The sequence below is a fragment of the Sceloporus occidentalis genome, unplaced genomic scaffold, assembly GCF_023333645.1.
Source record: "Sceloporus occidentalis isolate IW3139 unplaced genomic scaffold, rSceOcc1.0.p SCAF_5, whole genome shotgun sequence".
NCBI classification, from domain to species: Eukaryota; Metazoa; Chordata; class Lepidosauria; order Squamata; family Phrynosomatidae; genus Sceloporus; species Sceloporus occidentalis.
The window spans coordinates 26,214,070-26,226,341 of record NW_028316985.1 but is presented as its reverse complement, the minus strand read 5'-3'; the positions used below and the strand labels follow the sequence as shown (position 1 = coordinate 26,226,341).

Here is a 12,272-nt window from a genome sequence, read left to right as displayed (position 1 = left end):
AATACGGAGCCTCCAGACCGCCCGCCCCGGGGGCGTGGCTCAGGAGATGGGGCTTCCACATGGGGGGCAGTGAAGACGCCTCACCTGGGGCCGTTTCAGACCCGGAGTTTCCAAACCGCCGCCTCGGAGGACGCTGCAAAGAGAGAGGCAGCTTCCTCACGGGCGGCCAAAAATGGGGCTTTTTTTTTCCTTTGCCGGCTGGCGGATGCGCAGCTGCGCAGCTGCAGCGCTAAGCAACGGCGGCAGAAAGCCTATGTGCACATTTAAAGCGCCCAGGCCCCTTTAAAACTTTTCCCCCCGTTCTGCCCAAGAACAATGGTGGTCTCCTGCCAGCTGGTGATCAGCTGGTGTTGGCATCCTTGTCCGCTTGCACGTTGGTAGTGTCACCAGCATCATGGATGCCTCCTCTCCTTTGGTCCCCGCGCTCCTGCTGAATCTGCAATGCACAGCCACAGCTGTCGCCGCTGCCACAGCTGTCCCCCTGCCATCCCCCATCACCTCCCTTGTACATATATAAATATTTACAGTTTTAGCGGTTTTTATTGTTAGGTGAAAATGGCACAGGAATGTGTGTAGGGGCTCACTTTAAAGTCCAAACTTTCCAAGCAGCGCATGCGTACATGTTGCTCTAGGGTTAGGGTTAGGGTTAGGGTTAGGGTTAGGGTTACGAGTCTTAAAATGCGCTGCAGCTGTGCTGCAGCTTCCACACCTGCATGGCAGCTGACGCTGCAATTAAAGCCTGACTGCAAACTGCGCATGTTCCAGGACCCCGACTCATTATGCGACGCAGCAGACACGGAGCTTTTAAATGGGCAACTTAAATTAGCGGCGTAGCAATTCTGGTGTACCGGTGCGGCAGCTTACAGACGGAGCTGCGCAGCTGCGCATCAAACGGAAAAGAAGCGGAGAAAAGCAGCACCTTTTTAATGCCGCTTCTTCCCGCTTGGGGCGTGCGGGGGGCGTGTTCATGGCGGCATTCAGGTAAGGGCCATCTGAAGGCTCTACCTTCATGACGTCATGAATACACCCCTTTTTGCCCGCCTGTATCCCGCCTATGAAAACCATGGACAGCTAAAAAGACAAACAAAAGGGTGCTAAAACAAATCAGCCTCTCTCTAGAGCCAAGATGACTAAACTGAGGCTGCTGTACTTTGATCATATCATGACAGGACCTGACTTGCTAGAAAAGACAATAATGCTTGGAAAGCTGGAAGGCAGTAGGAAGAATGGAAAACCACACATCAAATAGATAGACTCAATCAAGGAAACCACAGCCCTGAGTCTGCAAGAGCTGAGCAGGGTTGTTGATGATAGAATGACTTGGAAGTCTCTCATTTGACAGTCCAAATGCATTTGAGAAAGCAGGCTCAAGTCTATGAACATGCTACCAACTTCTATCCTTCAGTTGCCTGGGAGGCTGCAGCAAAAAACCACATGAGGCAGAGCTAGAAGAAAGGCTACAACTTTATTAGTAACAGCAAACAATTGGCAGGGTTGGCCAAAAGCATAAGGTCAGGTTCTGAGATATCAAACAACCCCCGGTTGTTTGATCAGCAATAAGCCTGGTAACCGCCAGGCATTGGGATGACCTAGGGGCTAAGGAACGCCAATTGACCGCCATGCCACTTGTTCTCTAAACCCCTAGTCACCGGGATGCGCTCCCGCGTTGTGGCCCCCGCAGTGCCCACAACGCCTGCATTATTCGCCCCCGGGTCCGGAATGACTCCCAAACCAGAACTCCGTAGCCCTGGTACCACACCAACCAGATCCATGGCCTATGCTGCCACCCCCATAGTTGTGACAACAACCCACAGACCCAAGGGAGGGAGGGTGGGAGAGCCAAGCACAGAATTGCACCGGAGCAGACCGCATGGCCTTACGTGGTCAGGGAGACTCCTCCTCCAAGGCAGCTCGACCAATGAGCTGCCTTGGAGAACCGAAACTCCTGGCCATAGATCTCTCCCCCCTGCCTAGAGCGCTGCGGGATGGAAGGGCCCACCCTTTCTGCCCCACACGACCAATCAGGGCGAAGAATTCACCCCAGAAGCATTCTGCTCCCGGCGGCAAAGTGGCCTGCCCGCTGAGTCGGGCGGCTGCTGGTTAGTCTCAAAGGTATGCAAGACTGCTTTGCATTCTCATTTACAGGGTCACTATGAGTTGAGATCCACTTGAAGAATACTTAAGTATTCGAGATGATTTGGTTTTCTTTTACACAATCTTTTCCAAGTATAGTTTTAATACTGCAGCCTACCCCCCACCTCCCAATCCTTCATATGGAATGTGGAAAGTTAATTAAATAGAGCAATTATAGTCCAATAGTAAGATAGAATGGGTATCCAGAACCTAATGCTGCATATGAAGATACCACCCAAGTGTGCCAGGACTGGAAATGATGTGGGAATATGAATGAGGTGGTTTACTTGTCAGAGGTGGAATTTCACCCTAAGGCATGCATGAACTTCCTAAGTATCTCAGTATTTTTTTTATGAGCTTCACACAGAGAGCCTGGTTGACATGTTTAAAATGCAAGGAGAACACAGGTATTTCCTTATAACTAGCTCAAGAATGATAAATTATATGTTATAATGATGAACCTTTATCAATAAATGCAGAATATGTTCAAAAGTTCCTTAAGTTCACTAAGAGGAAATCTAGGAGGAGGGGGAGGAAAAGAGAAAGTCTGCTGGTAATATGAGTTTGCTGGACCTGGATAGGGCCATGTATTAATAATCAGAGTATTGTTTAATCGGGGGGGGGGGGGGGACCTTAGGTTATTTAAATATCTGATCCGGTAGGGTTTTTTTTTTTATATTTGAATCTTCTGCTCTTTTTCATTATGGGGAAAAAAATCATTGGTTCCAAAATTCTCAAAGATGAAACTATAAAAAGAAGAATAATCAAGGAGCATCTTTATATCTCATTTATTGTGACTCAATAAACATACAGCAGCAAACAAATGCAGACAGTAAAGACTCAAAAAGAGAAGGCCTTAAACATTATAGGAAACAGTGTTGAGAGGGGCAACCAAAATTATCAAAGAACTGGAGTAACTCCCTTACAGAGAAATACAATGACATTTTGGACTTCTTAATGAAGGGAAAATAATAACAAAGGGGGGGGGGGCATATGGACCTGAAGGGGCAGCCTGAAGCCGCCCCTTCTGAAGACAGATTGGGACCCGCAGCACGCACAGGCACAGCTCCAATCTGCCTTGAAACTGGTCGGAAAAGGAGTGGCAAATATGTACTCCTTTTTTGGCCAGTAAAAAGCCATCTTTTCCTTTTCTGTTGTGGCTTGAAGCCAGCTGCAAGCTGCTCCGGCAGTGTGCAGTGTATAAACACAGTGCTGCCATAGCATCTTGAAGCTGCCTCATCAGAGCATTCAGCATGTAAACGCCAAACTCTGATTATGCCCTGAAGGCGTCTTTTATAGGCCATCTGTCCCAGCCCTAAGTGGAGGAGAAGGCTTGATATGATGTATAGTATTTATGGATGGTGTAAAGAAGGTGGTGAAGTAATTATGCATGTTGTAGGAAAAGTGGGCAGAAAAGCCTGTCTCCCAATATTACATGCAGTGTCATCTCCTGAGGCTCAGTGGTGGGTCAATGAGGACAGATAAAAGAAACTGCAACAATAAAGGAGTTATAATGCTCAGTTAAACTATGGAATTCTATGCCACATGATGTAGCTATGGGTACAAACCTGGACACCTTTAAAAGGGAAGTAGACAAATTCATGGAGGATAAGGCTATCACCAGCGCTAGTTATGGTGATAAAATATTACCTCCAATCCCTGTCACACACTCTCAACCCCAGAAAACCCCATGACAGCTTTGCCTTAGGGTTGCCATAAACTGGAAATGACTTGAAGGCACACAGCAACAACACAACTTAGTCGACTAAGTCTTCCATTATGAGTCGTTAAAGATCTTGTGAACACTTCATCCTTCAATCCCCACATGGTTCTTAGGTTTATAAAAGGTTTATAAAAGCCCTATAAAAGCCCTATTCTTTTTTAGGCTATTTCTGACCTTCTTAGAGGAAAGATTCTCTACAAAGGTAATAAATAAAATAGAATAATTAATAAAATACATGAAACATTTTTTTCTTATTGAATTATATGGAAGGGTATGAGGGAGCAAAGGTAGAGATTTTAAAAAAGACAGAAAATTCTGTATTTTAGAAATGCTTGTCCTTTTAGTCCAGGCAAATTCAGAACATTTTGTTATAAAATTGAAAGGCTGTGGGGAACAAGGTTGAGTTAGGTGACAGCGACAGAGATTCAGTGTCAATGTCAAAACGAGTTTTAAATGTTATTTATTGTTGAAACAGGCAGCGGCTCGGCATTTCAGTCAGTGACACTTTAAGCAGCCAACTCAGCAAAATAGCTCTGAGCCTTCCTAGAATGCGCAATGCTTCACAGCAGAGAATGTATCAACTGACAGTGGGGTACACAACGTGCTTTCTGTCCCTCACAAATTCAGGACAGCTGGCAGTCTTAGGGCAAAAATAAAGAAAAATGGCAGGAATGGGAGTATAGCACATCTGCAGGGCTTTAGGGGATAGAAACAAACAAAGGCCTAAAATCAACTGTAAAATCAACAATTTCAGAGAAGTCACCCAATCTGTTGTATACAAACGGATCTTGCAGCACCTTTGAGACTGAGAGAAAAAAGTTGGTAGCATAAGCTTTTGCAGTCTTAAGTCTATTTCATCATCATTCTTTCTCTCAGTTAGTCTCAAAGGTGCTGCAAGTTCCCTTTGCATACTAAGCAGCACTAACAAGGCTATGTCTTTGAAATCTGTTGAATAATGTTGATTCAGAAAACCAGAGAACTAATATAGTATCTTAGCCTTATATGACACTTTATGAATTACACTTGGCCTTACAGGACACTTGTTCAGAGTCTTCTACAGACATTATGGAAGTTACCAGTGCTAAAAAAATTTCAAGTCTAAACCCAGTTGTCGGACCTATCACTGGAATTTACCTAACTGTTGAGTGACCAAGTTCTTACTGATTCAGTGGGCCTGCTCTAGTTGGGATTAACAAATGCATTTAAGTAAAGCCCCTCTCCCCACTCTGACATAACTGCTACTTTGGGGAATAGCATCATGTTCAGTTTGGCCCTATGACATCCTCTAGCTGAGGTGGAGGAAAATTAGTGGAGCTGCTGATTCCTTGATATCACTCTAAATTACTCTGCAGTAGCAATCCTGAAGTATTCCATGCCTTAGCCAAGTTGAAAAAAGGCTATGGGGTGGTGCCAGAAGGGTACTTGGACCTCTGTGAAGTGGTATGCTTCATGTTATGAAAACATACTTACTAAAATACTAAATACAACTAAATATGCTTCACTGAGTTTTCTTATTGTTAGCTCATGGATAAAAAGCAATACAGCAACACAAACACACAGCAACAAATTCTGGCTGCTTACCATCCTGTTACTAAAGTTTCTGAAGTCCTCCACTAAGATACGGTTTATCAATTCTGGTTCAGATATCACCACAAACATTCGACGGCCAATATAATACCTGTGTATGAAAAGAAGAATGAAATGTTAATAGTGAAGAGGAAAGGCATCTGACACTTTGTTTGAAAGTTTTGTACTCCAGTGCTCAAACTACTATGCCACGTTTATTATATGCCTGATTCTTAGTTCTGCTGCTAATGGTCAGATCTAAAATTTGAAGGTCTAACAGTAGCTCACCACATTGTTGTTGTTTATTGCTGTCAAGTTGACTTTGACTGATGGCAACCCTATGAATGAGAGACCTCCAAGTCACCCTATCATCAACAGCTCTGCTCAGGTCTTGCAGACTGAGAGCTGTGGCTTCCTTGAATGGATCTATTCATCTGGAATGTGGTCTTTGTTCTTTCCCACTGCCTTCTACCTTACTTTTTGTTCTGTTTTTTGTTCTGTTGTTGTTTTACTTATTATTGAGGGATTTTTGATAGCTAGGGAGTTGACTAGGCAGGCCCAGCTCCATCAGGGCTTGCCTGGAAGAAGAGACTCATCCCTCCATAACTGTCATCTTCCAGCCTGCGAGGGAGTTGACCAGGCAGATCCAGCTCCATCAGGGCTAGCCTGGAAGAAGAGACTCCTCCCTCCATAACTATTATCTTCTGGCCTGCGGGGGAGTTGACCAGGCAGACCCAGCTCCATCAGGGCTTGCCTGGAAGAAGAGACTCCTCCCTCCATAACTGTTATCTTCCGGCCTGCGGGGGAGTTGACCAGGCAGGCCCATCTCCATCAGGGCTAGCCTGGAAGAAGAGACTCCTTCCTCCATTACTGTCATCTTCTGGCCTGCAAGGGAGTTGACCAGGCAGGCCCAGCTCCATCAGGGCTAGCCTGGAAGAAGAGACTCCTCTCTCCATAACTGTCATCTTCCGGCCTATGAGGGAGTTGACCAGGCAGACCCAGCTCCACCAGGGCTAGCCTGAAGAAGAAGAGCCCTCCCTCCAGTCCATCTGCCTTGGTCCAGGCCTCAGAGAGAGAGAAGAACTGCTGGACCTGATCCCCTCCCCCCAACATTCCCTTCTCCTTTTGCGTCATGTCTTTTTAAATTGTAAGCCTGAGGGCAGGGAACCATCTATTATCCCCTCTGTTGTAAGTCGCCCAGATTCCCAGTGATTGGGAATATAAATAAATCCTATTGTTGTTGTTGTTGTTGTTGTTGTTGTTGTTTGTTGTTGTTGTTATTATTATTATTATTATTATTATTATTATTATTATTATTGATGAGGCATGTCTTCTCATTATATGGCCAAAGTACAGCAGCCTCAGTTTAGCCATCTTAGCTTCCAGACAGAGTTCAGGCCACATCTGCTCTTGAACCCATTTATTTGTCTTTCTAGCAGTCTATCATATTCATAGAATCACAGAGTTGGAAGAGACTACAAGGGCCATCCAGATCAACCCCCCTGCCACGCAGGCACTCACAATCAAAGCACCCTCGACAAATGGCCATCTAGCCTCTGTTTAAAAACATAAAAGGAAGAAGGAGACCACCACTCTCTGAGGGAGTGTGTTCCGCTGTCAAACAGCTCTTACTGTCAAGAAGTTCCTCCTAATGTTTAGATGGAATCTAATTTTCTGTAGCTTGCATCCATTGTTCCGGGCCCTATTTTATGGAGCAGCAGAAAACAAGCTTGCTCCCTCCTCAATATGACACTCCTTCAAATACTTAAACAGGGCTATCGTATCACCTCTTCACCTTCTCTTCTCCAGGCTAAACATACCCAGCTCCCTAAGTCTCACCTCATAAGGCATGGTTTCCAGACCCTTCACCATTTTGGTCACCCTCCTTTGGACATGTTCCAGCCTCTGAACATACTTTTTGAAGTGTGGTGCTCAGAACTGGACACAGTATTCCAGGTGAGGACTGACCAAAACAGAATAGAGTGGCACTGTTACTTCCTTTGATCTAGGTGCCATACATCTATTGATGCAGCCTAGAATTGCATTGGCCTTTTTAGCTGCCACATCACACTGCTGACTCATGTTCAACTTGTGGTCTACTAGGATTCCTAGATCCCTTTCACATGTCGCCTTGTTAATCCAGGTGTCCCCCATCCTATAGCTATGCATTTCATATTATTATTATTATTATTATTATTATTATTATTATTATTATTGCCAAAGTGCAGTACCTTACATTTCTCCCTGTTGAAGTTCATTTTGAACTTGTGCTTTCTAATCTTTTAAGGTCATTTTGAATTTTGATCCTCTCCTCTGGGGTATTAGATACTCCTCCTAATTTGGTGTCATCTGCAAATTTAATAAGCATGCTTATTATAAATGTTGAATAGCACTGGGCCCAGGACAGAACCCTGTGGCACCCCACTGGTCACTTCCCTCCAAGATGAAGAGGAGCCATTGCTGAGCACCCTTTGGGTTCAGCTGGTCAACCAATTATTAATCCACCTAACAGTTGCATTGTCTAACCCACATTCTACTAGCTTGTTTGCAAGAATATCATGGGGAACCTTGTCAAAGGCCTTACTGAAATCAAAATATACTATGTCTACAGCATTCCCTTCATCTACCAAGCTGGTAATTTGATCAAAAAAAGAGATCAAATTAGTCTAGCATGGCTTGTTTTTGAGAAACCCATGTTGATGTTTTGTGATTATGGCATTCTCTTCTAACTGTTCACAGACTCTCTGTTTAATGGTCTGCTCCAGACTCTTTCCTGGTATTGATGTCAGACTAACTGGGCAATAATTGTTTTCTTTTTCCCCATTTTTGAAGATGGGGATCATGTTTGCCCTCCTCCAGTCTGCTGAGACTTCTCCTGTTTTCCAAGAATTCTCAAAGATTATTGCCAATGGCTCTGAGATTACAGAACTCACAGAACTCTTCTCCACCAGCATATTTCAAATAAGTTGATTATCTCCCTATCCACTTTCTTCACTGTCCAGCTTTCACCACATAGTCAAGCATAAAAAAGATTTTGATAAATAAATAAAGCTCAAGAGACAAACTCTAATGGGACTATAATTGGAGAGATGAAGAACGTGTTGAGGAATTTCTTCAAATTTATCTAGGCCCTGTTATTATCTCTACCTGTATCCAGACAGCAAGTGGGTGGAAAGTTTCATGTGCAAGAGATGATCTCTTAGCATCTCCTCAGAAGAATTATAATTAATTTTAAAACAAACCTCTTTATGAAAATCTGAGTTATGTTTATCTGGCTCAAATTGTACTGGAACTAGCAAATTAGATGCAGATCTCCTTTCATCACCCTTTAATGGGCTTTTCTGTGGACACACTGACAGCCTACAATGAAGTTAAAAGCTATTCTCTTGTACTGAGTCATAGGACCTTCTGGTGCCATCGTGACAAATCCAGTTATTTAAAAGAGAAATAATCAATTGGAGGGAAGGATAGAGAATATGGGTGAAAACAGAAAAATCCACAATGGCACAAACAAATTAAAAACATGCATGAGGAAACAATGAATCTGCTTTTATGTGAGGTTCACAGCTGCCTTTGTGCTCTCAATCTGCATTTCAGAAAAGCCGTATGAAGAAAGAAAGAAAAACCCCATAATATATCAAACATATTCTTTCACCTCCAGGAATGACTATTCTGTTATCTGTTTTCTGGTATCTTCCCAGTGCCAATGAAAAGTGACTTTACTCATTACTCCAATAAAGTAACTTCACTCTTACTCATTATGTTAGTTTGGAAATGTAGCATTGCTATGCTTTAATTATTTAAAACGTAATTAAGTGCTTGTTTCATTACGTTGTTCATAACTTGTTCCATCTAAGGCTAGCTCTGCCCACTACACAGAGGCTTAAGGGTCGTATGTTGACTGTACCACCCTTAGGCCTCTGTGTAGTGGGTACAACTAGCCTTAGACAGGATGACTAGATGTGTTCTTTTCCAGGACATATCCTACATTTCAGTCTTCTATCCATTACTATAATGAGTAATGGAAGTGAATGGTTTTAAAAGCTAACTTTCCAAACTTCGGGAAGGTGAAGGGTTTTAAACCTCCCTGGGTAGCCGGAGGGAGTTCTGTTTCATACTGTGGCCAGACATACTTGCTTGCAAGTTAAAAAACAATAAAAGCAATCCTAAATCACAGGCTACATATTGAACATGCCATGTACTTTAGCCCTTAGTCAGTGTTTTTAGCACATTTTCCTGTTCTTAATTAGAAAAAAAAATTAAAAAATATATTGAGATGTTGAAAAAAATTCTGGTGGAGGAAAATCCAGATGGAGCAAAGAAATGTACATCACAAAAGATGGCAATGTCAAGTAAAATGTATTACTGGTAAATCCTAGGCATTCCCCTTTCAGCATTATGAACTGTTATCCTTATGTGCTCAAAGAGTTTAATGCACTTTAAAGGAGAAGAAGGTGAAGATGAAGATGAGGAGGAGGAGGAGGAGGAGGAGGAGGAGGAGGAGGAGGAAATAGTAGTAATACACACAAGCTGCATACCTGCACCTTTGGGAGAAGTGTAATATCATGCAGCACATGGTGAATCGCTACTCCCTGAGCTACCTTTCAACTCATCAGGAGCAGCTCTATCTTGTCTGGATTAATTTTCAGTTTGCCTTCATCTAGTCCATTACTTGAGAAAGCTTCCTTGGATGGAGTGGAAAGGAGTAAACATATCTGGAATTCCAAAATCCAAAATACTCAAAAATCTAAAATTTTCAACATTGAATAGAGACACCTCTGCTTTCTGATGGTAAAGTGTAAAGAAACTTCATACTGAGGCCACCAGTAACACCTAGTTTTATTGTTTCTTTTTAGATTTTAACCTATATTTCTTCAGTTCTAGCCTGACACTAAAAACCATTACTCCACACTGGCATAGACCCAATATGCTGCAAGCATATATAGCTGCTTCTAAGGTATGGTTGGTCACATGTGATCTGAAATATAGGGAGGAAGACACAGGGAGACATTTCTTAAGAGGCACTCTTGTAGGATATTATGATACTGAAGCTCCCAACACTATGGCTGAACTCTATGAAATTATATCAGGCATCCTCATATCTTTATGTCAATCTCTGTGTATGCAACATTCAAATTAAGTAGTGATGTCTAGGAGGAAGAGATTATCATATTTTAGAAATCATATAAACTGCTGTCATGTCAGATTTACCAGTTTTCAGAGTTTTTGTGTGTGACTAGAATCATAGAATCATAGAGTTGGAAGAGACCGCAAAGGCCATCCAGTCCAACCCCCTGCCATGCAGGAAATCCAAATTAAAGCATCCCCAACAGATGGCCATCCAGCCTCTGTTTAAAGACTTCCAAGGAAGGAGACTCCACTACACTCCGAGGGAGTGTGTTCCACTGTTGAACAGCCCTTACTGTCAGGAAATTCTTCCTAACGTTGAGGTGGAATCTCTTTTCCTGTAGCTTGCATCCATTGTTCCAGGTCCTGTTCTCTGGAGCAGCAGAAAACAAGCTTGCTCCCTCCTCAATATGACATCCTTTCACATATTTAAACAGGGCTATTATATCACCTCTTAACCTTCTCTTCTCCAGGCTAAACATCCCCAGCTCTCTGAGTCGTTCCTCATAGGGCAAGGTTTCCAGACCTTTCACCATTTTAGTCGCCCTCCTCTGGACACGCTCCAGTTTCTCAATGTCCTTTTTGAATTGTGGTGCCCAGAACTGGACACAATGTTCCAGGTGGGGCCTGACCAGAGCAGAATACAATGGCACAATTACTTCTCTTGATCTAGACACTATACTTTTATTCATGCAGCCTAAAATTGCATTGGCCTTTTTAGCTGCCGCATCGCACTGTTGACTCATGTTTAACTTATCGTCTACTTGGACTCCTAGATCCCTTTCACATGTACTTTCATTCAGCAATGTGTCTCCCATCCTATATCTGTGCATTTCATTTTTCTGCCCTAAGTGCAATACCTTACATTTCTCTGTGTTGAATTTCATTTTGTTAGCTTTGGCCCAGCTTTCTAGTCTATTCAGATCATTTTGAATGTTGATCCTGTCCTCTGGAGTATTAGCTATTCCTCCTAATTTGGTGTCATCTGCAAATTTGATAAGTATGCTCCCAATTCTGTCATCCAGGTCATTGATAAAGATGTTGAATAGCACTGGGCCCAGGACAGAGCCCTGTGGGACCCTACTGGTCACTTCTCTCCAGGCTGAAAAAACTAGGACAGAAACATTTGGTTTCTCCCCTCATTTGTCCAAAAGATGGTGCTGGTGGTTTCCTATGAATACAGGATGAGTCTCCCTCATCCCAAAGTCTTAGGATAAGAAGTCTTTTGGATTTTTTTCACATTTTGAAATATTTGCATATACATAATAACATAGCTTAGAGATGGGACCCAAGTCTAAACATGAAATTCATTTATGTTTCTTATACACCTTATACACATAGCTTGAAGGTATTTTATACATAATATTTTGATACTTTTGTGCATGAAACAAAGTTTGTGCACACTGATCCATGGACAATTTTGGATTTCTTAGTATTTGAGATTTCAGAATTCCAGATAAGAGATACTCAACCTGTATTTGCATTCTTATTGCCAAAAATTGGTCTGTTTTTTCACTTTGCCTCCAGGAGGAGCCAAAGAGATTTTTTTCCCACAAACCAGGTTGCTGGGATACACCTCAAGGTTTGTGTGGTGTGTGTGTGTGTGTGTGTGTGTGTGTGTGTGTTTGAGCTGAACTAGTTCTACTAAAACTGGTGGTGCATGGCACAGTTCCAGTCTGAACTATCAACTGTCATTCCATGTTGAATTCTCAGGAGCAGGGGT

General features: G+C 42.9%; 1 protein-coding gene across 1 annotated transcript in view; it reads right to left on the bottom strand.

Annotated features, from left to right (window-relative positions):
• TBXAS1 (thromboxane A synthase 1) overlaps nucleotides 1-12,272 on the bottom strand; it is a 353,042-nt gene that overhangs the window by 193,924 nt on the left and 146,846 nt on the right. Inside the window, exon 4 of the mRNA XM_089527937.1 lies at nucleotides 5,438-5,534. Coding sequence (XP_089384063.1) covers nucleotides 5,438-5,534 — 97 coding nt within the window. The remainder of the gene's footprint in view (nucleotides 1-5,437; nucleotides 5,535-12,272) is intronic.